Source organism: Bos indicus x Bos taurus, chromosome 10, assembly GCF_003369695.1.
Source record: "Bos indicus x Bos taurus breed Angus x Brahman F1 hybrid chromosome 10, Bos_hybrid_MaternalHap_v2.0, whole genome shotgun sequence".
NCBI lineage: Eukaryota > Metazoa > Chordata > Mammalia > Artiodactyla > Bovidae > Bos > Bos indicus x Bos taurus.
The window spans coordinates 49,490,341-49,518,264 of NC_040085.1; the positions used below are offsets into that span (position 1 = coordinate 49,490,341).

At 35.4% G+C, this 27,924-nt stretch overlaps 1 protein-coding gene across 2 annotated transcripts in view; it reads right to left on the minus strand.

Moving 5' to 3' along the window:
- Nucleotides 1-1,249: 1,249 nt before the first annotated feature.
- The window catches only part of UNC13C (unc-13 homolog C), a 706,036-nt gene continuing 679,361 nt past the window's right edge, over nt 1,250-27,924 (minus strand). For both annotated transcript variants that reach the window (XM_027553963.1, XM_027553962.1), the window contains 3 exons: nt 7,434-7,526; nt 5,786-5,945; nt 1,250-3,084 (listed from right to left, as the gene is read on the minus strand). In XM_027553963.1, the coding sequence (XP_027409764.1) occupies nt 2,799-3,084; nt 5,786-5,945; nt 7,434-7,526 (539 nt within the window). In that variant the 3' untranslated portion in view covers nt 1,250-2,798. The remainder of the gene's footprint in view (nt 3,085-5,785; nt 5,946-7,433; nt 7,527-27,924) is intronic.

The following is a 27,924-nucleotide window of genomic DNA, read 5'->3' on the forward strand; positions in this document are numbered from 1 at the left end:
CCAGAGGGATGGTATGGGGAGGGAGGAGGGTTCAGGATGGGGAGCACATGTATACCTGTGATGGATTCATTTTGATATTTGGCAAAACCAATACAATTATGTAAAGTTTAAAAAAAAAAAAAAGACCAAATGCAAAATGTTAAGCTAGGTTTGTGTTTTATAAATGTGTTTTATAAATCCTTTATGTGTTTTATAAATCCTTTAAGGGAAATTCAATACATAAATTATCCTAGAAATAGATGAATTACAGCAGGCTGTTATAAGGACATCTGATTGCTTACCTTAAATAATAATTCATGAAAACCCCTTTAAATAATAAATGTTTCACTGTGGTTTTAAATACCTCCTTTTAGCAAAATTTGATTTTCATGTGTTTCTTTGAGAACTTCTACCATAATTTTCATTTGTAGATGAAAAGTCAAACTTTGTGCATTTTATCTAAAATAAATAAATAGCTTCACACTTTAATGGAGCCTATAGTTGGTGGAGGATGCTGTGAACTTCAGAGGGATGACTAATTTGGTTATGTAAACACAACAGGCATTATGCCAGAGACAACAAATACTTATATCTTGGGAGAAACAACAAAGACTGTAGAATTTATAACTATCTCAAAATTAGCACTGGTACTTTATGATATTAATAAATAGACACAATTCACACCATCACCATTAGTGTTTGATATATATTGTACACACACACACACACAGACAGAATGAATAGATCCAATTAAACAAATACTGGAAATATACTTAGGTCATAATTTTTTGTGTGATCAATGCACACCCAAACTGCTATTTATTCAGTAGTCTTGTGCTTTATGACATTAATGTACTCCTTAAGTCAATGTTCTGTAAAATCGTTTTAAATCTCGAATGAATTTAAATCTCGAATGAATCCTTCAATAAAATAATGAAACCTTTTGTTATGTATAGTTTTATTTAATGGTGTTGCTTGTCTATATCTTGTATGTTGAATTTTTTCATAGCTTAACAGTATTCAGAGAGAGACATGCAGACAGGTAGATACATCAGTTTTTTTTCCCTATTTTCAGGCTCCTCATTATTTTGTAATACGCAACTTTTTCCAGGAACAAAATTGGATTTTTTTTCCCTCAAATTCTAATGAGATACTAGAACCAAACATTGTGAAGAGTGTTCTATTCAGTAAAAAGGATCTGGATTTCTTATTCCTAAATAATGAAATGATGTTGCATATATGAAATAAAAAGGCAGAAGATACAATCAAGTATTACATGTGCTTAATATATATTCATTTATTAATGCATATGCCAGAGAATTGCATTGAACTATGCATTTGAAGACGTTATTAACAAAGCACTTGCCTATCAATTTAACATAAATTAGTGGATCTTGCTGTCTGTGGTTTCACACCCAGTAACAGCATGGTTCTGGGAGTCATGATACTTTTCACTTGTTCTTAACATATTGGACCAGCTTGTTCACAAAGCAGTCATTGTTACAGGGTCTTTTTTCTGCACGTATATGTTGCCCACTAACAGTTATGACCATAAGTTACAATTACAAAGTACTGTTCTACAGCCAACTATTTAGGTACAGACTCTAAAAAGTCAAACCATAAAAATAGAGAAAGTGCAAATATTTATAAACTATTTCATATTCAAAATCCAACCTAGCTATATTTTAATCTACTGAGCTGTAATAAGTTGTTTTCCTATTGCATTGTATGCATCTTGGGCTTATAAATAACATAAATTACAAAATTGTAAGCAATTTGTTCAGACTTCATTTTACATTTTTCACTAAATAGCTGAAGACATGACTTTTTTCTCCAGTGCAATATATAATAATGCTGCATTCAGTACAAATTGTTGAGTATTTCTAAAAAGGAAACATTTAACTGATTATAGCACTCAGTAAAGGAGGAGTTAGTCATAACTGTCAGAAGGAAAACACTAACGGTATAGTTAATTATCATAGGTAATTTTAAGAAACAATCCTTCCATTGTACTTCTAAACCAATAATCCTATGACTTTCTAAAGAATGAAATTTGGTAAAGCCAAGACATAATGCTAGATGGCAAATGCTTCAACTTACCTCTTTTTTCTTTTTTCTTTTTTTACAAATGTGATGTGACCTTGGCAGTTTTAACGAACAAAGTTTTGTTGATATATCAAACATGTTAACAAACTATTTAGCATTGCTTTGCATAAGTTTGCTTTAAGAGCATTTCTTCACAGTGATATTTCAGAAAGGTTGGAAACCGGTCAGCATAAAATATTTCCCACCTTTTCTATTTTATTTTGTATGCAAAAATCATCACAATATATCTGCAACTATAAAATTACAAATGCTTTCTAGAAGTAACTGCATTTCTAGTCATGGTAGAAAAGGGTAATTGTAAGACATCTATTATGAGGTAAGTCTAAATAAAACAATCTGAGTAACAAATGATTTCATATCTACCAGATATATAAGCCAATGTAACAAGAATAACTAATGGACAAACTCAAAAGACTGTGTTTTAGTATGTTTAATGGATGAGAAATTGGTAATGAAATAAACATTTTAAAAGATACTCTGGATATTTCACTTAACATCATGATTTTGGCACTTCATGGAACATTTATTTCTCAAAGACCAGAATTGGTATAAAAGTTCTGCAGTTTTCACACATACCTTGTAGACACTGTACTTGAGCACTGGCAAACACTGAATGTAGTGAAATAAACATTCCCCTGTATTTGCACATGCATGCAGTAGTCAAACAGAGTTTGTGAATTCTCAGAGATGCGATCTTAGGGTATGGTATTGTTTCAAGCATTCTCTTCAGCAGATCTTGTTTCAGATTTAAGTCTTACAAATTCTTTAGCCACATCGTCACTGGTCCTCTGAGAGAGGATTCTAAGGATAGTCAGACCGGTTTCATCCATAGAGACATTTTTCAAAAGGGGATACCATGCCCCGTAGCTCCCCTTTTCGGCTATATTCTGGAGCTGAATTACTGTCATTCCGATAATTCGATCTTCTCTGGCAAAGCAGTAATCTTTAACCGAAAGGTGGAGTTCATAGGCCCCTGGGCGGTTTTCTTTACTCAGAGTGCTGTGTGGATTAAAAACAGGGATTTTGAGCATTTTCAAATAGGGATCGATATTGTTCTAATAGACTGTGGAAAATTTTATACATTGTTTAGAATGTTGTATTGGCAAATAAAGTATCATTGCATTTTAACTCTGCAAATATTCTTTAAATTTTCCTTAGAATGTATTTACATTGCTATTACTCAGCAATCTAACTTAAAAACTCCTTCTTTTCCTAGATAGAAATAGGAAATCAATTTAAAAATGCTTGACTGCCCCCTTATGTTAAGGATATTACTAGAAACTCAAATTAAAATATTATGTTGTCATTAATCATTGGGGGCAAGGTCTCCCCAGTGATATAGGGGTAGGAGGGGTTACTAAGGGTCATGGAAGCTAGGCTGGGGGGAGGGGTACCTTTTGGAAGAGCTTCTGTGCCACTGTTTCAACATCCATTATTACCAATTCCTTTCTCTACCTCAGACTCCTGGATAAGCTATTATATGTAGGAGCCTTTTCTCAGGGAAATGCACTGCTCAGACTATGAAGCACTATTCATAAGATGCTAAATTGGATACAAATCTCCAGAGTAAATCAGTTCCAGCAGTGCCTGGTGCTTCAATGCCAGTGCTTTCGTATGGCAACTGTTAGACCTGTCAAGGTTGGGGCTGAGGCTAGCCTCTTCTAATAACGACCCTAGACAGCCTGTCAACGCAGAACTGAACCTAATGAAGAAGGCTGAGCAGTGAAATGCTGAGGATAATACCCCCTGTCCCTTATTTTAATTCCTCCTCAGATAGTCCTGACTTTCTAATGAATGCACTTCTATTCCTCAGTGGTACAAGCTTCCAGATTCCTTCCTTTTCTAAGTGACTTTTTTCTGATCTAATATTTTGCCAGGTGAGACTTTTGTTTCCGAGACATGGACAACTAAACTGAGTTCTTATTTTAGAGACAGTCTGAATGACACTCAGGAAAATGGAATCTTGGAGGGGTGTGCTAAAGAATAGAATGGCAAAATATGACAGGCTCTGGGACTTCTTAAATTAAAATGAGTCAAAATGCTGCCTTTTCCCCAGAATTGCGGTCTTGGTAGCTCATTGCATTATATCTGAAATTTTGCATTATTCAGGTATTCCTAGAACTTTTTGGAAGACTTTTTAATTGGATCAAATTTTTTTGTGTAATTTGGAGGAGTAGATAGGTGAACTCTTGTGAGCTGATTTGTTAGCAGGCATTATTAGAACCTTTTTAATAGATGTAGTAGGATAGTTAAGTTTTAATGAGTGGTAAGGCACCCCACTCCAGTACTCTTGCCTCGAAAATCCCATGGACGGAGGAGCCGGGTAGGCTGCAGTCCATGGGATCGAGAAGAGTCGGACACAACTGAGCGACTTCACTTTGACTTTTCACTTTCATGCATTGGAGAAGGAATTGGCAACCCACTCCAGTGTTCTTGTCTGGAGAATCCCAGGGACAGGGGAGCCTGGTGGGCTGCCGTCTATGGGGTCGCACAGAGTCGGACACGACTGAAGCGACTTAGCAGCAGCAGCAGCAAGAGTTAATTATTCAGAAAACAGAGTGCTGAAAGGTCTCTGGGAAACCAAGAATACGAAATAACAAAGAATCAAAGCAGTAAGGGAAGCTTGGTAAGTGTGCGTGTATGTGTGTGTGTGTGTGTGTGTGTGTGTGTGTGTGTGTGTATGAAAGGCCCTAGGGTTTTGTCTCATGTTCCCTCCCCCTTGGCTTCCTATCTGTCCCTAGGTCAGCTCATTTAGATTTGTAGAATTAATTACATCTATATACAGATAATTCTCAATTTATGTCTAACCATATATTTGATATGTCCTCTTGGATGTACAATACCCATCTCTAGATTAATAGATTTAAAAGAAAGTCTTTGCTTTCCTCATGGCCTGTCCCTACTCTCCCATCTCAGCAAGTGAATATCTACCCAACTGCTGATGCCAAAACCTAGGAGTCATCCTTGACTTCATTCAGTGCCAGATAACTTCCGTTTGCTCCACCTGCATTCTTCTCCTTGTACTTTGCAGGAGGATGCTGACCTGTAAGGACTTCACCCACTGAGTTTCTCTGTGCTCTGGCTTCCAGTGGGGTTTAGCCAAAACAGCATCATTGGAAAGTCAGGGGTAATGATGCAAGTGAGGGCAGACTTTATTTCTTTGGCTTCTTGCCTGTGAGGCTCCTCAAGTAAGCTGTCTGTCTCCACAGAAGGTCACTCTCCTAGTAAGTGAGTGACTACATATGAAGTTTTCACAGTCCCGATTTTAGTAACAGCTCTTCTCCTTTAGGTGCAGTGGTGTAATAACCTGGCTACAACTAGCCCCATTATTTTCTCAGGTTCCTATTTAAAAGTCAGAGAGGCTTCCCTGAACACTTCATCTTAGCAGCCAATGGACCACCCTATCACGCTGTTTAATACTATGCTTAGTATTCACTATCATATGACAGCTTTTTATTTGTTTATGATTTTGTTTATCAAGTTTTCTTAATATCTAGAGTGTGACTTTCATGAGAGCAAAGCCCTCCTGTTACAGTTTTCTTCATTTGCCTTGGATCAGTGATGAACAGGAATCCTTAAACCTACAGGTTTCACTCTCCTTAGCAAAGCCCGGTGCCATTCCTACTCTGTGAGTCCCCCGTAAGTGTAGCTGTACAAGGCCTATTTCCTGGTTGGAAAATGGAGCTGGGTTATAACTTACAACTGAAATGTTTCATTATACTTTGGTGACCATGTGTTGCTTTTTGTTTTTGTGCCTTGTTTTCTCTTCTTGTCTCCAAGGTTGGGTCCCAGCATACAGACTTCCACAAAGGGGCGGAACATGGCCGTGGTCTGCCAGTTTAAGTCATTAATAGCAATCACTAAAAAACAGAAGGAAAACGAAAGGAATATAAAGTGTTAGCAAACCCATGTGTGGAATCCTAGGCTTTCCCTTTGATCTTTAAAGTGGATATTTATTTTTAAAAATGATGTATGAAGCTGTAACTTGCATTTAATAACACCCTAACCCCATTGACTAGGATTAGGAAAAACAATTTTCTCTCTGGACTGCATGCTTGATAGGGCTTTCAGCTCTAAGCCATGTGGTGTTGGGATGGCAAAAAGCTGTAATTAAAATGACAATTGTTACTACTGAAAAGTTATGACTTTTGTTTAGGTGAAAACATGATGTTTCTCATATTAAAATTATGACTGTTCATGAAATATTTAGAAAATATACATAAAGTAGATTAAAAGAAAAATTTATAATTTTATCACTCAGAAGAAACGACTGTTAATATTTTGGTGTGATGCTTTCAATCCTTATATACAGAATAGGATCATAATGTGTTACAGTCTTAAAAATATTTTCATTTTTTTAAGTCCATCATGGAGAGCACTGTAATTCATTATATATCTTCCAGTTGCAAATATTTAATTGTGTGTAGATTTCATTCAATATTCAACAAATCACTTGTTGCATATTATGGCAGTTTCCTAATTTCAGGCATCATAAATAATACTTAACTGAACATTCTTATACATACATCTTCACTCATTCTTTAATTATGGTGATGATATCCTTAAGGAGGTGTCTTATAATTAAACTTGCTAATTCAGGAGGTTCATAAAACCTCTAGCATTTGGTATACATCAGCAAAATATTTTTGAAAAATGTTTAACAACACTGGCATATATAGTCATGCCCACTTATCTGATGCTTACTAATACCATATAATCTATTATATACCATAACAGTGCTAGTTTAGGTAGTGAAACTTTGAAATATATTAGAAGGCCATGCTTTTGATTAAAATAGATACTATTTAAAGTGGCTGTCCATGATAATATAAAAATAGAACATGGTTCTATTGAGAAAAGTAATAATCATTAAATTACATCTTCAAAATGACCCCTAAATTCAGATTTCATTTTTATAATATAAAGCCAATTGATTCAACCACCCATTAAAAAAAAAATCAAACCAGTTGTTGGAAATCACATAGAAAAAGTAGGTAGATTATGTGGATAGTAAGAATGTACTGAGTTAACATCTAAAATGTCATTGGTAAGTTGGCAACCACAGCCTCAACCATAGAGAACATAGTCGTACAGTTCTGAAATGTAATTATCAATGTATTTTAACCATTTAGACTTTTCAAGTAATATAGGTTAAATATCTATGCTATTAATTTCTTTTGTTTTAAATCAAAAGTTTTGTATTCATGAAGGTATTCTAAGTATGCCCTAAAATAATTTAATATAGATTTTAAAAAACAGAGTTTCCAGAAAAAACATTTTGGATATAATTATTTTTTGAGAGGTTAAAGTCTTATAGGCTGTTTGATCTACCTGAACCCAAAATATACCTTTTACAGTGACTTTATGCTCTCCGGTTCCTGGAGTGGCGGTGATGTCCACATGAACAGATATCTGACCCACTGAATCTTTGGAGGGGCGACCTGCAAATCAGCAAAAGTTTACTGGCCTGACCTTCCAGACCACTTAATAAGGGACATTGATATTCTGTGCATTGGGAACTTTAAAGTGTGATCGTGGAAACAAATGGTTCTTTTTGTTAACAGCACATAATAGATACTGATAAATGTTCACTAAGTTAGATCTGCTATGCAGGTTTGAGTCTTGGGTATAATTATATTTAGCCCATTTAGCTAAACTTTCACACAGTCCTCAGATACCATAAGGCATTCTGTTAGTATTACTATTGTTAAAAAGAAAAAAAAAAACTTGAAGTTGCCTTACTCTAGGCACTTAATAAAGCTCTCCTTGTCACTTACGTATGAAGATGTATCACTGCCCTTCATTCCTTTCTGACGTGCTCTTCTTGAGTGTGCCGCACCAGAGCATCAAGGATACAGAGATGGCTCTACAGAGCACCTGGCCTCACGAGGCCCAGACTCAGACCAGGGGAGAGCAACACACACACACAATATATCGTGTGATATATTCTAAACAGGTACATTTATAATTTGATGATATAAAAAGGATTAATCAATTCCACCCTGATAAAGGTCAGTCAAGGGTTAGGAATGTTGTATTGAAAAGTGCCTGTGATTTAGGCACTTGGAATTCAAATCATAGTCATGCCACATCTGGTTCTGTGATCAGAATTTGCGATGTTCTCAAGTCTTGGTTTTCTTATTTGTAAAATAGGGATAATTGTATCAACCTCATATACATACAAACACACATCTATTAACATATCATCTATAAATATATACATTTTTTTTCTCAAATAGAAACACATACTCTAATTATCCTTTACCTTACCTTTGTCTTTTTACCTAAAAATGTATTAAGATCATTCCATTTCCACATATACAAAGCTATGTCCCACTCTTTAATATGTCTGGAATATCACAGCATTAACTGCAAAGTCAAGGTTTCATGAATACTTGCTTAAAAAACAAATAATCTGCTTACAAATAATGAAAACATTAAAATATTTAAAATAATATTTAGCCCTTATTCCATTATATGGACATACCATTATTTATTTAAACACATTTTGGTAGTTTCTAGTCTCTTGCTCTTATGAACTATAACAAATAATTACTTTTCATGTTTACAAGTTTATAGTATAATTTCTAGAAATGGTATTTATCAAAGGTAGGTGGAACCTCATTTTGCCCAACAGAGATTTTAACCATTTGCAATATATATGAGATTAATAAGAATCTTATTTTCATGAAATAAATGGCTAATGACTAAGCTGAAAAGAAGAGACTCTAAGAGACTTCCAGTTTCTAACTTGAGAAAAAAAATCTCATTTTTTTCATTTCATACATTTCAGCCAGAACCTCTTAACAGGATCTACTGAGAAAACCTGGTTCACCACAAGCACCATTCTCAGCCCGATCCTGCCCCAACCATTTGTTAATAAAAGGACTGAAAGACAGAAAGTGATCACTTTGGGCATTAGCCAAGGAGCTGCTCATTGCTTGTGAGAAGGGTTTCCTTTTCCTGAAGTGAAGAAAATTCCGAGAGAAGTACTCTGAAAGTGCCAGCTAGATGAGCATTTCATTTTTTAATTGGCTGCATACTTAGCAGACAGTATGACCTGAGCACAGCCAAGTGTGTGCCGGGACCTCCCTCTCTGCTTAAGGTCACAGTTGCTGAGAAATATGGGAGATGGCTCCTGAATGGGCTTGAAGTGCCAGCGTTTGGGGACAAGAGAGGGAAAATGTGACCATAGGCTCTGGTTTTATCAGGGATTGTCATCAACATGGTGAAGAGGCAAGCATCTCAAAGGAATGTATGTGCCCATACACCCAGGTGGGGTGCAGCAGGAAAAAGTGGCCAGGTCTTGAGTCTTGGAAGAGTTCATCGATGCCCTGGGGAACTACTTGAAAATACATTTCACACCAGCCAGTTCTACCAAGCTTGTACTTCCCCTAAGAGAAGGATCTGGAAAAGTTCTACTACTAACTGAGTAGACAGTGACCCTTAGATAGATAATGACTACTAATGGTCAGCATTGCAGTTTTTTTTTTTTATTTACTTATTTTTAATTGAAGGATAATTGCCTTACAATATTGTGTTGGCTTAAATAAAGACTCATCTGTCTCTTTTCTTTCTCTCTTCCTCAGTATCATGGAAATTGCCTCCAGGAGAAAGAGGAACGGTGCACATCAGAGAAGCCACGGCTTCCTCCTTCTCCTTTCCTCCTTCTACTGCTAGAGTCATTATTTTTCCCTGTTTGTAGAGAGAGAAAGAGAGCTTTTAATCCAATAACTAATTAAAACTTTAATGTGGGCAGAACAAGGTCTTAAAAACCTGAATAACCTTCTAACAGTGCAAGTAACTAACATGGTGTGTACCCGGATGTTGATATCAGTAAGGGAGGTGTCTATGCAGTAGAAAGTAGGGTACATAAGAGGGACTGGTAATACTTTTTGGGAAAATAAAATAGTTTGACATCATCCCTAAACTGGTGACATCCTTGTGATATGAAGAATAGAACATATCTTGCCATTATTTAAGTCTCCTTTTGTGTATTCTAATTATGCTTTACATTTTTCTTCATGTCAATCTTGAACAGTTAAAAAGCTTATTCCTAGTTATTACATATCATTCTATTTTAAATGGGATCCCTTTTCTATTATATTGGATAACAGAAAGGCTAGTGATTTTTGTATATTTTTTTATTCAGCCAACTGAATTTTTAATGAAATATTTTCATTACTCGTTTTGAGTTTTGTAAGTATACACATGTATTATTTTCAATGAATTACATTTCTCCTGTCCAGTTTTTATACCTCTTAATATTTGCCTTGGCTAATTTTATTGGCTTATATTTGTAATACTACATGCCATGACAGTGTTACAAGTGGATATGTTTGTTATCCTTCACTTGGCTCTCCAGATTCATTTTTCACCCTTCTCCACTCTGTCCTCTGCCCCTAGATGGACAAGTCAGTGGTCTCTATGCTCTATAGATGGTGAGAAGTCCTGGCAAGATATGGGAAAGAGGCAGTAGACTCAGGTCAGATATTTATTTCTTTAGTTTCCTTCCTATGGTGTCACCATTTTGCTGGAAGAATCCTGCAACCAAAAAGGCGACATTGCCCTCACCATCCCTCAGCAGGTGAGTCTCATTCCTGGTTCTAGGAGCTTTTTCCTCTCATTATTTGTCAGTGAGGTTAGTTTACTACTCTTTCTGGTCTGTTTTTATCCTGCCCATCTGTTGTCCATAGTTTCTCCACTGAATCTTTTTCAAGTGTGGGTGTGCCATCTGATTCCTTCTGTGACCTTGGCTAATAGAGTTAACATCTTTGATTTGCTCATAACTTTAATGGAAGTGTCCCTGGTATTTTTGTAATATTCTTAGGTCTTGAACATTGAGACAATCTTGGTGGGGGATAAGATGTAAAATATGGACATTCACTGTTTAACAACGATCATCATGATGGATTTTTTTCAGGGGAGAAAATGCTTTAAGAGGCTCTTGAAGGTTTAGTTGAAATTCACTTTTTTTTTAGACAGAGAAGCAAGAAATAGCATGTTCCCATATGTGGATGCGTAAAACAGAATGGTGTGTCCTGGAAACTGTGAGGAGTTCAGGATGTATGGAGCATAGATGAAGTAACAATAGGGAATGTTAGAGAAAATGTTAGTACTTTGAATGTCATTTAAAAATTGTTAGATATTATCTTGGAGCTACGGAGAAGTCTTTTAAGATTTTGGCTATGGGTGGCATAGTCAAATTTAGGTTTTGAAAGAATTTGTCTCATCTGTGTAAAAGATCATTTTTTAATCACTGCAATCCCTTTTGGAAAATCTCCTACTTGCATCCTATTATACCTTGAGTCAAATCCCAAAATGCGGCCCTTTGCTAGGATGCTCCTGATGACCTCTCCTTCATCAGCACTTCTGGTCCACACTGTCTTTGGCTTAATTTTTTCAAACCTTTCTTTATGTTTTCATCAACTCAAAACAAATGTTTAGAACACCCTTCCTCCATTATCCAATGAAGCGCTGTCCAAATACCTCTACACTAAAATATTTTTTTTTTACTATTCTAGAAATAATCTGTGGTTATATTTTTGATCTCCTCAAACACTATTATACATAGACCATGATGTTTATGGTGCCCCTTGAATTATAAGACATGTATAACAAAGTATTAAATCCCTGGGCAATGAAACCAGACTTCCCTGATCATGAATCTGTCTGTCACACATTAACAGTTTAAAACTGTGAATTTGCATGTCCTTATTTGTAAAGTGTTGATAATCCCATCTACCTGGCAACATTATAACGAGGCTAAAAAAGGATAATTTTGAAAAATATGTAAGATAATATGTGCCTTGCACATAAGAGCTGCTGGTAAATGGATCCAGGTTTATGATAATAATAATTCTTAAGAGTATTCCAAAGTTATTAAATACCTTGAAGATTCATAGAAAATTAGAAAAATCCATTGACACTATAGTTATCTAAATCAAATACTGCTGTAAGACAAAAGCAGAGTGACTAGAGTTTTCCCCAACAACTTTGGAATTCTTAGTTTCTTCAGTAAAATTTTCTGGGTTGAGTACACTAGAGATGGAAAGTTTTTAAGAGCCCTCATATTCTTTCCCACTATGATGTAAAACCTTTTGTGAACCAAGAATTCCGTGAAATGAGTTTTCTTGATGGCTAAAGGTTATATTGTTTGTTTAACTATTGTTGAAATCACAGTAAATGAGAGAGTGAAAACGCATTCAGGTTGTGTATTTGTCTCTGTTGTTATACTAAAGATTAGAGTCTGCTCAGTATGTGGGTTTGTGATCAAGACTTTTATGGGTGATCATGTCAGTATTACCATAAGCAGTCATGTAGCAATGGCTGGTTTGTTTCCAGAGTAAACATCTAGAAGTGATGGTCAGGAAAGTTATTGATTTAACAAGTTTGTAAATGAGAAAAGCTTTCCATCAAAGCGCTCAGCAGGAGGTGCCATTTCTTCATCTGGGTTCCTAATCGGAAACTTTACCAAGGTAACTTAAAGGCTTTGTGTTGTTATAGAATCTGATTTTTATTAGAAAATATATAAAACTTGAATTTGGAAAATATGTGCTCTTAGTTACAGAGGAGACATTTTATGCTGTTTGAAAACAACTAACAGCTATAGAAATGTGCCTAAAACTTTTTAAAAGGTACTCTAAATGCATAGGTACGATTTTCCCTTTCCCAAATTGCTGCTCTCTCATCATCCACTTGCACATCCTAACTCTGTGCCTGTGTGTGTTTTCTAAAAAATCTGAAGGATTCCACTGGTGGGAAAAAAAACATGTTGAAAATCAAACTTATGTACTCAACAATCCCCGAACAATTTTGAGGAAACCCTTGGGTGTAAAGATTTAGCAGAAAACACATTTCCTTTTTTTAAAAGAAGATGTGAAATTCACTGCTCAATCACGTCAAGCATAGTCTTGAAAGTTGCTTGTTTAATGTGGTACACCCCTAAAAAGTGGAATTAAAAATGGGACAGTTTTCTGACAGTTCTCAGTAGAAGCAACTAGTTTAAAAGGTTTTATTAGTATTGTAAGTATTGTTTAATAGTCAGGCTATTCATAATTGTTACCTGAGAACTCCGGGTTTGTGCTTCCATGGCCTGGTGTTTATACCACTCCACAGCACCCATGTTATGCCTAGTATTGTAGATAATCAGGCAGATTTTTTCTTTCTAACTATATTCCATAATGGCAGGAAACCTCTATTAATAATAATAATCCATACTACTTATCTCTAATTCATATAATAAATAACATACTTTTGATATTTATTAAATGAAAATTTAATCAGAGGTTATGCCTGTTATCTTGTCAATTCTGAACCCATAGAAATTAGACTATTGTGCCTCAAATCAATCAATGGGCTCCTAGAATGTGTCCTTTGTCACCAACATTATTGGATCATGAATACCAACCTCTATCTAGGAATGAGTCATGCTCTATGAGTAAACATTGGTAAAGGGAAGGAGAATAAAAGAACTAATTGTTTTATTTGAAGTTCTCTTTACAAGAGCAGCTTTTGATAAAAAACTTTTTGATAAGAGATCCTTATTACCATAAGGTTATGATATAGTATTATATAATCTCCCTAATAGGATGAATCTCTCACCTAACGTAAGTTTAGTACATTCTGTGGAGGAGTGAATAATTTTAAAAGCAATTAGTAATGACTATGCATGTAATGTTTTAAATTGATAATTACTTCCAAGTCTCAATTAGTATCCTATAGGATATTAGATTGGAGAAGGCAATGGCAACCTACTCCAGCGTTCTTGCCTGGAGAATCCCAGGGATGGAGGAGCCTGGTACGCTTCACTCTACGGGATTGCAGAGTCGGACACTACTGGAGTGACTTAGCAGCAGCAGCAGCAGGATATTAGATGAAAAATATCATAGCTGCTCCAGTCATTTGAACATGTTTACCAAACTGCTTAAGCCCCTGACAAAGGGGTTTGAATCTGTCCTCATGGGACTCTGCTGGGAGCCTCATAAAAGGTGTGGAGAATTAAGGAGGAATGACCACTCTGGCAGTGTAGAATCAGTTTAGAATCAGCTGACCTGCTCTTCCTACCTTCAAGTCTAGGACTGCAGGTGGGAGTAACTCACCTCTGTTCAGGCTTCTAGCTTGTTAGACATCATCCGAAGTGGTGGAAGTAGAATAAACCAGGAAGTGGCTTGACTTAAACCCTGTTCCTCCTCTTATCCCTTCTTGTGCTTTCCTTCTCTGTTCTTTGCTCATTATGTCCCTGTTATATCTGAAGTAATTTATAGTAATGATAACAACAATGGGTGCAATTTTTGACTACTTGTGTGTGCCAGGCATCGTGCTGAATACTTTAAGGATAAGATCTTGCTCTGATATCAGATAAAGGTAGTGTGTACAATGGGTGAAATTGGGCACAGATGTTAGTTGCCTGTCAAAGTCAATAAATGGAAAACTGAGATTTGACCTCAGTTCTCTGACATGCTGTGATGTTCATGAAATAGCTTCTCTTCTTCTCGTTCCCCTTCCCACTTTCCTTTTTCACATCAAAGAGGAGAAAGTAAACTCGGTCTTATTGTTGTTGTTGTTAATGGCATTTAAAGTCTTGCTGAACTAAAAGGCAGAAAGGCAGAAATTGAAGACAAGGAACATACAGAATATGTTCTGTAAATGTTCCTTTCAGGAACATACAGAAAACATCTATATATTTTAAGATTATGTTTTTTGTGTGATAACACTTGGCTTTCATTTACAACTGTCTATATTAAGTCCCACAGTAATCATTCAAATGTACGTTTAAATTAATATTGCCTTCAGGGACTCTTATGGTTTCATAGTTTTCTGTGTTTTATCCTTAAACTTACTATTGATTGAAACATTTTTATAGTGTTACTTTATATCAGTGAGTTTCCATGGCTATAGCACCCTTAAAGTGTTGCTAAAAAATTAATCAGTGATTACTAAAATTTGAAATGTGTCAAATCCTAGAAGTAGTTACTGAAAGTTTAGTTATCCTAAAACTGAAATATTTTAGTATTGAAAAATATAGTTTTTATGTTAGAAACAGTGTTGGTCTTGAAACTATTTGAGCCAATATCTTTGTTTCAGAGGTGAGGGAGTTGAGGCTAAGTGTCTCATACAAATTTCCATAGCTGGGTAGCATCAGTGGTGGGTCTCGTTATTTTCATTGGAGTTCTCTTTCCACTGACAAACTAGCTTGTCTCTAAAAAAGTCTTTTGGAATTCACACAATGGGACAGACTGTCAATGAATAGTAAAAATCTGGCAAGTAAGGTAGGATGTGGATATGACAGTCAGTGCTTTTTTTTCCTAAGTGGAAACTCAGAAGTGGCAAAAATCAGAAAACCAAACTTTCAGTTCTGACTAGTGACTAAGAATTATTTCTAATCATTATGTGTGTCACTTGATCTGTTAGCATCTCTCTTTTAAGATCTATTCATTAGCACCATGACTGCTAGCAAACACTACTACCTGGGGGAGAATCGGATGAGAAAGATTACTCCCATACAGTAGTAGGCAGTATGTATTCACAGCATAGAAATCACTGTTGGTAAGAGAGACGAAAATAAGATCCATTGAGGGATGACGGCCTTAGGCATATCTTTTCTTCTTGGTAGTCACTGACATCAATAAATATAATAGTAGAAACAGCTAGGTTAGATAAGGCTAGGGGCTATACACTGCACCCCACCCCCAGCTTCAAATGTTTGGATCTATCTGTAACCAAAGTTTTTTGAAAAGTGTCTAAGGGTAATCCAGTTTACCTGAAATGTATGACCTGAATGGATCTTCTTATTTGAAAATAAGCTGAAGAATTGATGCTTTTGAACTGTGGTGTTGGAGAAGACTCTTGAGAGTTTCTTGGATTGCAGGGAGATCAACCCAGTCAATCCTAAAGGAAATCAGTGCCGAATATTCATTGGAAGGACTGATGTTGAAGCTGAAACTCCGATACTTTGGCCACCTGATATGAAGAACTGACTCATTGGAAAAGACCCTGATGCTGGGAAAGATTGAAGGCAGGAGGAGAAGGGGATGACAGAGGATGAGATGGTTGGATGGAATCACTGACTCAACGGACATGAGTTTGAGCAAGCTTCCGGAGTTGGTGGTGGACTGGGAAGCCTGGCGTGCAGCAGTCCATGGGGTTGCAAAGAGCTGGATACGACTGAGTGACTGAACTGAACTGGAACGTATAAAAGGTTTCCCTGGTGGCTAAGATGGAAAGAATCTGTCTGCAATGCATGGGACCCAGGCTTGATCCCTGGGTTGGAAAGATCCCCTGGAAGATGGTATGGCACCCACTTCAGTATTCTTGCCTAGAGAATTCCATGGACTTAGGAGCCTGGTGGGGTACAGTCCATGGGGTCACAAAGAGTCAGACACAATTGAGTGACTAAGTATGCTAAGGGACTTCAGGAAAATAATTTCTACAACACGATGTAACAATATCTCAAGGATTTAGGTGAAAGCATACTGCTGGAAATGATGCTCCTGAAGAAACCATGGATAATCAAATTATAATAAAACCAAATTTCTTGAGCTTAAAAACAGCTCTGAATTTTTAAAGAATTCAATTTGTTTTAGGAAAATTGAAAAACACAAACTATACACATATATATCCAGGTAAAAAGAAAAGAAATTGAGGAGGAGAGAAGGAGAAAAGAGGAGGAGCAAGAGGAGAAAAGAAGGAATTGGAGGAAGAAGAAATGTATCCAAGAATAAAAATGCAAAGAATTTCGGCTGGCTTATATTTTTCCTCACAAAATAAACATCAGAAGGAAATAAGCAATGGCAATAAAGTTATGAGAGAGAGTGTCTATGCTCACAGAATTTTAGATCTAGGAAAGCTGTTTCTCATGTAAGAATGAAACAAAAAGTAATTTTCAAAGATTCATTTTGATATTTGGCAAAACTAATACAATATTGTAAAGTTTAAAAATAAAATTTAAAAAAATTGAAAAAAAAAATAAAAGAAATTTGGGAAGAAAAAAAAAGAAAATTTATTTTACACACACACACAGTTTCCTCACAGAATATGACTTGGAGACATATTTCAGCCAAAAGAACCTCAGACTGGGGAAGCTGTGTTGTAGAAAGCATGTCACTGAACAATAGCACCATTTAAACTATCAGGTGGATATCAGATAGCTACACCTCCTTCATTAGATTTGAATTTATTAGAATAAGCCTAGTCTTAATTTTATATTCCCAGTGTCTAGCTCTGTATGTGCATATTGAAGGAGCTTCATGAGAGACTGAACATAAATTTGGATAATGTTTGTATTGAACAGGAAGGTAAGTGTTAGGAAGGGATGAACTGTTTAATGGGAAAGTAACTTTGTTTTCTAGGTTTTAGTGTTGTGTAAGTCAATCAATGGCAAAGTAATAAAATTACAGGCATACTTAATGTATTGGGTTGCCAAAAAATGTTTGTTCAGGTTTCCCATAACTCTTATGGAAAAATCTGAGCAAACTTTATAGTCAACCCAATAGATTTTCTTTATCAAATAAATTGTTATTGATATACATCTGGCTTCTGTTACAGAGAAGTATTCTCTCTTGTAATCCAGTAGCTACAGAGGCAAGTTACTCTCTTTGCAGGAAAAATGTGCAAATAGCTGAAAACAGTTTATGTGAATAGATGACTGCTGCTGCTGCTGCTTTACTCGCTTCAGTTGTGCCCGACTCTGTGCGACCCTATGAACTGTAGCCTGCCTGGCTCCTCTGTCCGTGGAATTCTCCAGGCAGGAGTACTGGAGTGGGTTGCCATGCTCTCCTTCAGGCTTGGGAAGATCCCCGAAGGATCTTCCCAACCCAGGGATTGAACCCAGGTCTCCTGCATTCCAGGCAGATTCTTTGCCACTGAGTCACCAGGGAAGCCTGAATAGATGACTATGGAGTTTAATTTTGCTCTGTAGCAGCTCATGGGAATCCCTTAATTATAGAGGTTCTGGGAGTTTGGGGTTATGGGTATTCAGTTCAGTTCAGTTGCTCAGTCGTGTCCGACTCTTTGCGACCCCATGGACTGCAGCACGCCAGGCTTCCCTGCCCATCACCAATTCCCGGAGCTTACTCAAACTCATGTCCATTGAGTCGGTGATACCATCCAACCATCTTATTGTCTGTCATCCTCTTCTCCTCACAAATGTTACCTTGAATAAAATTTCAAATACTTTTAGAGATTTTATACATATTTTGCAAAATTTATTTGTAAGTATTCTACTGTTTTATTCCTATTTTAAATGGATTTCTATTTTATTTCATATTCTAGTTAGCTATTAATTGTGTAGTTATGCTGCTGACTTTGTATACTGACTTTATGGTGAACGAGCTAATGGAAAATTCTTATTAGTTCCAGTAGTTTCTCTATAGATTTCCCTATGCTTTCTATGGAAGTAATTGTGTTGTCTACATATAAGGACTTTGGTTTTTCTTTTTCAATTCTATTGCTTTTGAATAGAGGACAAGATAATAATCTCCATAGTTTTATATATAACATTGAGACAAAACATGGGTAGTATAAAAAAAAAACCTAACTAAACCAATTTATACATATAATTACAAAAATTCTCAATGAAATATTGATAAAAATACAACTCTATCACAGAGTAGGGTTTATCTTAACAAGAAATGGTGTTTTAAGTATTCTAATAAATATCACTAATATCTAATATCTCATAAATTCTGAAAAAGCATTTGATAAATTTCAGTGCCCATTAATTATAAAAATCTCTTATTCAGATTTGAAGGATGGTTCCTAGCTGTGATAAAGAACATTTCTTTTAAAACAACAACTGAATCATTAGAAATTCCCTTTCAAAACTGAAAACAGAATAAGATTATACAAAATAAGAATAAACACAAGGTCTGAAAGTTTATATAAAGGCAATGATTAAAAACAGAAAATACAGTATAGTTTCTGGAAATGGTGACATTAATTTTTTTGGTAATAACTAAATTAACACTTGACAAATTGAAAAGAATGTTCCTTGAGAGATTAAAATATAATAGACAAAGTTACATGATTTTGGATGACAATATATCATTCTCAAAGCAGCCAGAAAAAAACAAGAAAAAGGTATATACTGAAATAAAGTTAATTAAAATGTGATAAAACAATGAAATGTGATTTAGGCACAAAACAATGAATAAAGTTTAAAGTTAAGATAAAATGCCTTAAGGATATCACTTATTTGGATATTTAGTTATATATTTACTGCATTTTCATCAGAATCCCAAATACTTAATTTTTTTATACAACCCAAAGCTAATTAGGGAAGTAATGACAATAGAAACTAAGGATTTACTAAAAACAGAACTTATTAAAAGTTACTAAGAACTTTTAAAAACACTGAATAATTGAGGACTTACTTAAAAAGAGAGAAATGAAAATGTATTATTCTCATGAATATTAAAATACTTTATTAGGCAACAATAAATAAATTAGTCGAATCCTGGGCTATAACTGGTCAAATAGGAGAAAAGGTCCAGAAACAGAATTCCAATAAATTTAAGATAGAATGGCAAAAGAATTATCAGTGGGACAGGGCAGGATTATTTAATAATTGGTGGGGGGATCAGTTACTATTTGGAGAAAAGCTTTATAGCCTTATTATATATCATATACTGAAAACAAATTTTTATAAATTAAGTTTAAATTGAAAAATCCAACTGAAAAAAGAAAATATGGATGAATTTTATTTGATATTTACATGTGGAAGTCTCCACAGGCTTAAAATTAAGGATATAAATCACAAAGGCAAACATCTGAAAATATTTGTAGGTCAAAAGACATCCTATGCATGTAATCAGTTGAGTGAAAAATATTTGCAACAAACGATATAGAGGGTTACTATCTTTAATGAATAAAAGAAACACAAACTGATAAACTCAAAAGCACCATTAAAATGAATAAAGGTTATAGACGATTCACAAAAAGAAATTCAGCTAGTTAATAAATATTGAAAATGTTTATTTTTGTAATCAAATTAATTATATTACCTAATATATTAACAAACATTTTAAACAAAAACAACCACCTTGTACTAGAGATTTTGTGGAAAAGTCTAATATTCTAATCAACTTTTCATTGGAACAAATTTATAGTTGGAAAGCTACTTGGGCATTACATGCCTTCTAGATATTCAGAACTTTGGATTTGATAATTCTGTCTCTGGAATTCTATTCAAAACATAATTCTAAATACAGAATAAGTTTACCTGGAAATTTTTTAGTAAATTTTTAGTATTTTAAATTTACTTAAAATATTGACTTAGAGTGAGAAATAAACTTAAGTATTTTGTATTTTGAAATATATAAATTATGAATTATATGATTGGATATAAGCATGACATATTGACAAGAAGTTATATAAAATACTTATGTAGGAGTGCTATATGAAAGGGATACATATTTCATATAAAGCTTCTGAAGTATTTAAAATAAGGATACAATGAAGTTGCAGGAAAATGTATCCAAGTTTAGGAAATTATAAATTTTTTCCTTTTTCATATTGTTCTATATTTTCTATTCTCCAATATGTATCTATTATTTTTATAATCAATACAGTAAAAAAACTAGTTGAAACAATGTTTTAAAATTTATGTTAATAAATTTTTATTTTATATTGGCTAAAACACAAAATTTATCAATAAATAGGAATTTTTCACTTCTGATTACAGAGATTGAAACAGTATATCTATATATTTTTGCAGAAGAGTTTGATAATGAGATTAAAATAACTTAATCTTTCAGGATCCTACAAGTTCCCCCAGAGATTAACTCAGAAATACTTAAGAAAATACTCAACCAGCCTATGCATCAACCTTCTGACTTCTTTAGATGTTATCTTATTCCTCATATTTAATTATGAAATTTCTTGAATGTACCATTCATATTTAATCACTTATTTCCAATTAAGTTTTAAATGATCTCTTGTCATCTTACAGCAAACTTTACTGGAAATTTTGAGAGTCCCCAATGATCTCTCTTTAAACTATATAAATATAAATACTTTCCCAGTTCTGTGCCATTTTTCCATGTCTTTAGCTTTGACATGGTTGATTACCTCCTTGTAGTCACATCCCCCTTGGCTTCCTTCATTGTCTACTTTCTGGATTCACTGTTTCTTTCTTTGGTTCAGTCCTTTTCTGCCATCTTTGTAGCCACCTTCTTCTTTCAGATTTTTGTTATGTGCCATTCCCCAGTATCACCCCATGGCTCTCTGCTCTCTTTTCTCATTACCCTTTCTATAGTTTTACAGTTTCAGCTCTCATCTTTATTAAACTTTAAAAATTTATTTCTAGTCCTTATCCTCATCTTCCAAATGAACTCCATTTCTAATTGTCTAATAGATATCTTTGCTAGATGTTTTACCTCTAGTTTAACCTCGTCAACTCTAAAAACTAACATAAGGTGTTCTCAACCTACTCCAGTTCTCAGCATCCCCATTTCCAACCAGATGACACTATTCTTTCTGCTATCCAAGTTCAAATCATTGAAAACCTCATGGAACTTACCCTTTCTGCTTAATTTGCTGATCCTAACCAATAAGTTCATCTTGTTCATCATTCGTAACAGAGTTTATTTGATTCAATCTGTACTTAAGTATTCTAGTCCCTTAGTCTGGAACCTCTTTACCAAATCTAGATATATCTGTCACCTTCCAAAAAACATTGTGCTTTCATACATTACTATTATATTTTATATCTCTTAGCAGGACTAAAATTTCCAGCATACAGATTTTATCTTACTAGTCTTCTTCTCCTAGAACCAAGGGTTCCTATTGTTTTGATGGGAAATTCCAAATTCCCTAAGTAACTCTTGGCTTTAGAAATATTGCCTCCATCAATTATGATCAAATTCACCCCACACTAACTCAACAATATCCCTTTCTGCAAGCCTTCCATATACTTAAGTACTACCCTCCATCCAAGTTCTGCCACCTCTCTATGGCTTTCCCAGTCATTCCAGCCTATTCTGTTGACTCTCACTTGCAGCCACTTCTCTCTTCTTATCCATACCACCCTTTTTGGCACTTAATATTCTGCCTCATTTTGTACCCTTGTGTTTATTCTACTGACTGAACTTTATTGCATCATGAAATTACACCAAGATTTAGATAGTTTCAATGTTAAAAGATCTGTAATTATCTAAAAATTTTAATAATATCCACACTTGGCAAAGCTGACAGGATAACTAATATAAAAATTAATTGGAAAGCAAGTTTTAGAGATGATGTGCATAGAGAGAATCCAGGCCACATTCCTTAGATTTGAATTCAGGATCTACCACATATTAGCTAGGGACCTTGTTTAAGCTACTGAACCTCTTTGTGCTTCAGTTCCCTCATCTGTAAAATAAGAATAACAGTAGTACCTGCCTCACTCAATTGTTGTAAAGATTAAATGTTATTACCTGTAAAGAACTTACAGAAGCACTTGGCATATAGAAAGTCCTCTGTATTATCATTGTGGTTGTTTACTAGAATATTAAATCACTTCTTTTGACCTAGCAATTTATTTCCTATGAATCTGTCACGCAGAAATATTTGCATAAATACACAAAGAAGTGCATGACTAAAGATTTCATGGAAACATTTTTATAATGGCTAAAAAAATTAGAAGCAACCTATATGTTTATAAGTAATAAAATAGTACACCATCATATATCTTGTGGGACATTATTAATCCATTCTAAAGGAGGGAAATCTGTATATGAGACATGAAAAGATGTGTATGAAAAATCAAATAGCACAATAGTATGCACATCACCCAGTTTTGAGGGGGAAAAAGAAGAAAGTAAGTTTTACACGTGCATGATTAAAAGGTCTGAGAGAATAAACCTCAAAACATAAAAGTGCACACAGGAGGGGTGGGGTTGGCTGAGTGTATGTATTAGCTTTTCCATCACACTGATTTGTTCTCAATGAGAATCTATCACTTGCTAATTAAAGTGTTTAAATATATAAAAAATAATCAGAAGAGTAGAACAGGAAAGTACAGATGGTGAGTTCACGTCACTGATTTAAAACCCTGCGCTCTCCCTACGTACTTCACTGATGTGGCTGCCATTTGACCAGGATGTTATCCACCCCACCAAGCAGATATCATGAACCAGTGGCTGAAGAGAGCATGTGAGCAAGTAATGAAAGCGTTGAGAGGGAGACTGGTAATGTGCCATTGATGGGTAGATGGAGCGGTGTCCACAGTGATCTGCTAATAGGTACCTAGATGACAGCAGAAGACAGAACTGACCTCTCTAGGGTAATCAGTCAAGAATGCTCACCCAGCAGAATATTCTCAAGCAGCAGCAGTAAAAGGCATTTTAAAAAAAATGAGTTTTGTTATGGACAAGAATGAAAACAGATCCAAGAGATAACCACAGTAGTAGCTCCTAGGTTCAGAGTATATAGCCAAGAGATCATTTAATGTAATAGACTTCATTGCAGGTCCAAAGGTTAAAGAACTGGAGGCCAGTGTTCTAATAGGAAAACGTAACCCTCCCCATTACTTTGAGGAGGCTACTCTACAGGAGGTGGGCGTACACAAATGAACTCCTCTGCAGAAAAGGCGCCAGCGTTCAGTAATATATTGCTCTGACCTTTTCATCAAGAACTGGTCTAATCTAACGCAATGCAGTGAGACAGTATAACAAGATGGACAGAATCGTAATGGGCAAAATGAATAACGTTTTGGAAAAGAAATAGAGAATAGATATGGTTCTACTTCCTAGCAAGTACAGTAAACGTAGTTAGAGTTCTTAAATTCGGGAAACCCTCTGCGTTTTATTTTTTCCTTTTCTTTATTTACTTTAGTCTGTTTTGCTTACTGATCATTTTACAGTACTGAATAAGACTTTGAAATCTGGATATACAAATACTGAGTTACTGTATAGAATTTAAAAACAAATGAATTAAACATGATTTCTTCATTTGGTTAGTAATTTATCAAACCTGCCAATTTGCTAGGTGTTGGTGGGAGCAAACTCCAAGAAATGAGTACACTGCATTTTCTAGTTAGAAGTGGGAAAAAATAGTTACCTAAAAACTGTACTTGAAGATTCCTGTAATTTTTATGCTGAATTTAATTGGAAAGATTTGGATTTGACTTTGGGCTCCATTGTTTGTTAGCTTTGGCGCTGGGTGATCACTTTCATTCTTTATCTGTGGAGCTAATATAATCCCATCTCATTCGCCAGATGAAATGGACAAAATGAGGTAACACTGGCCAAACTTACTGTCTAACACGTGTTAGGTGCTTATGAATGTTAATTCCTTTCTTTACGTTTTTTCTATTTTAATTTGAGTAAGATCTACTTTATTTTTTTAAATCCATTTTATATTTATAACAAATATCAATATATCTTGTTTTAAAGGAAATTATCTTGACTATATTAATTTGATTTTAGTTTTGATTGACCTAAGCCTTAGATTTAATTAAGAATAATTTACATATCTACTCTGTTAATGCTTATTTTCTTGGTAAACCTTGAACTTACTAATTTGGCAACTGAAGAGATATTGGCATTTTTCCCCCTAGAGAATAAATGCTTTTGAGGAGATTTTATGTTTTGAAGTAAGCACACATAAAAATACAAAATCAACTATTTGTCTGAAACCATCAGGAAAAAAGCAAAGGGGCTCAGAAGAAATTCCATGACTGTATTCTTTATAACTGCCACCACTCTAACACCTTCATAAGTCCCAACAATGCTGAGAAACTCCATGGTAGGGTGGAGCATGGCAAATTACTTTTCTTTTTAAAGGAAACATTGGATCCTACTCTGAAAAGGGGGCAAACATGCATGGAGAAACACAGAGAAGAGACAGAGTTCTGAAGGAATTTAAATACTAGCTTCCAGTAATTTCCTTGGTCTGATACCTCCCTGCACCATGTGGCTCAGTTCTCACCAAAGAGTTGCCAGCATTTTCACAATTCATTTCCCTCTTTGTTTAAATTATTTAAAATTAGTCCTCTGTCAGCACCTAATTGAATTGAATTCACAATGCAAAATGTGCCACAGAACTGAATACCCCTGCCCTATAAAAAGTCAAGTTCCATGTATTATATTTTCAAGTTAAAAAAAAAAAGCAAATGCAGGATTTGAAGCTGAGGTCAAATGCCATTTCCTACAGGAAGCCCTCCACCAGCAAATAATCTCTCCTTTGATATAACTTTGTTTATAATCTACTTAAAGCTTTTAGGATTTTCTATTCTGATTACAGTTATCTGTATACAAAATGCATGTACTTCCAATTAAGCGAACTATAAACTTCTTTAGGATGGGGATTTTAATAGATTACTGTGTGTGGCCTACCCCAGCACTTCGGACTACATGGGGCTTCAGTAATGGAGCACATGGAGGGCATGGGAATAGACTCTTGAGTATCTTATAATAACCTAAAGTGGAAAATAATTTGAAATATACACACACACATACATATATAAACACATAACAGGGATTGAACCCAAATCTCTTATGTATCCTGTATTGGCAGGTGGATTCTTTACCACTAGTGCCACCTGAGTAGCCCACATATATAAAACTGAATCGCTTTTCTGTATGCTTTGAACGAACACAATATTATAAATCAACTTTACTTGAATTAAAAAAAAAAAGATATAGAACTAGAGTTTATTCTGGGGGAATCAGGAAGTTAGAAGAAGGGGAACCCCTTAGGATAAAGATAAAAGTGATCCCCCAAAACTTCTACCACCCCAGTCAAGTGTAAAGTGTCTACAAGCAAATATGCAACTAAACTCAGAGTTGTAGCTGCTATTTTTTTTCTGGTACAAAAGTACATGCAATTGAAAACTCTTAGTTGTTTTTCTTAATTGAAAAATAACTGAAAGTAACCAAGTGTTAGATGCATGGTTAACTACAGTTTAGCCTATGGTAGGAGATGATGCATTCTTTAAAACTGATCCTTTCAAAGATTTTTAAATGACAACTGAAGTTTTGTATAATGTTACTGGAAAAAGCAGGCCACCGGATGATATAGTGTGGTATTTACAATGTCAGGGCATGAATGACAGTGGGGCCAGCCAGTCCAGTGTAGGATTAAGAAAAGACCAATTCCATGAAGAGATGTGCAGAGGTCTCAGATCAATGAGCTGAGGTTTGTTAAAGCATCAGAACCAAATGAAAGGTCTGGAAACCTGGGAATCAGGCATCTGTGTGCTGAGGGATCAAAGGACCTGTGAATATGTGGGAAAGAACACTTGGATTTTGGTAATAAAGACAGTCAGAACACTGTATATAGGAAGTCAGGTAGAAAATAAAACCATGCTCAGGAGTGAGCTTCCAACAGTCTATTTAAACAGAGAATTTCTTTGTGTCATTACCATTTATGTGTGAAGGAGTTTGGGGGTGAGAATGATTATAGATCTGGACGAAATACTAGCAAAAGAAGTGACTGCATGTGTATGGCTAAGAATGAGGTCAGAGCTACAAATAGGGTTCTGGCAGCAATTTAATTGTGGAATGACCGAAAAACAAACAAACAAACAAACAAAACAGATAAAAATCTCTCAATATACAGAATAAGCATGTTTTCCCAAAGTTGCTAGTAAAGTGATTTTATGAATATCAAGTAGTATTCTAATTAAAACACAAGGCTCTATTGTTTCAAAGATACATTCCATATGATAAAAAATCATACTAGAATTCTGGGAAGATGGCTCAGAATAGTCAGCCTAATTTTTGAATCTTCCTATGTCCACAAAAGGACTTACAGAGAAACCATTTGGTGAAACCAGAAGATGAAGGAAAACATTCACCATATAACCAGTGCCGAGGGAGCCCTGAGTCCCTAACCATGAATATGCAGGAGTGACCACCAACAGCCACCAGGCTTTTGTGTAATTGATGCCTGTTTGGAAGAGAAGCAGGGGGACATCTGACAGATTTGAGAACCAGAGAGCTCCAGAATACCCAATGGGTAATCACTGCACAGTCCCAAGGGCCAATTTGAGATAGCAGCTGGAACTTGGGGTGGGGGAGGCGCCCCAATCCAAGAACAGGGGAGTACACAGGGAACAGAGTGAGGACTGAAGGGGCAGGGGCACCCCAAGCTCTAAGCAAAGACAGTCTACACTCATTCCATCTCCTGCTTTGCCTAAGGCACGGGACTTGAGTCTAGTCAAGCCTCTGGACTCAGTGGCTGATATGCAGGAACACAGGAGAATATGCTGAATCACACTGTACATCTTCAGTTGGGAAAATCCAAACGGTGCGAGAATATAATCGAGCAACCCATGATCTTCAAAAGATAAATTGTCAAGAAAAAGGATGGAGGAGGAATTTACAAATCAAAGGGACTTAAAAGGTCCAAATTGAAAAGAATGGAGGAGATGAAACTCTCGTCTAATGAAACATTCTTGGGTATAAAACTAGAAAGAGATGCTAACAACTGATTATTATAAAAGTCAAGATAGTGGTTACCTTTGGAGGAGGGTCAGGTGTGACTGGGGCAGGGAGCATGGAGAAGCTTCTGGGGGTGCTGGCCAAGTTGTCTTTGTTGATCTTTGTGGTTCTTACATGCATTTAATGTGGTTCTTTTTATTTATTTTACTAAAAATGTAACAAAAAACCCTCAAAAACATACTCTCAAAGTAAAAATACAGTTTTAAAACATGCTACCTACTTGATGGTGGAACAATGGGAGACACTTAAAGGCTACTGCTGGGTCTCACTTCCATGAGGTTGGCTGCAAGTGGGAACATGCTCTTGCTACTCTCAGCTTGCTTTAACCCCATCTCACTTGCAGCCCAGTGAAATTAATCTATTGTTTTCAGTGAAAGCTAGAAACAATTGTGTTCATTATTCTGAGCTGTGT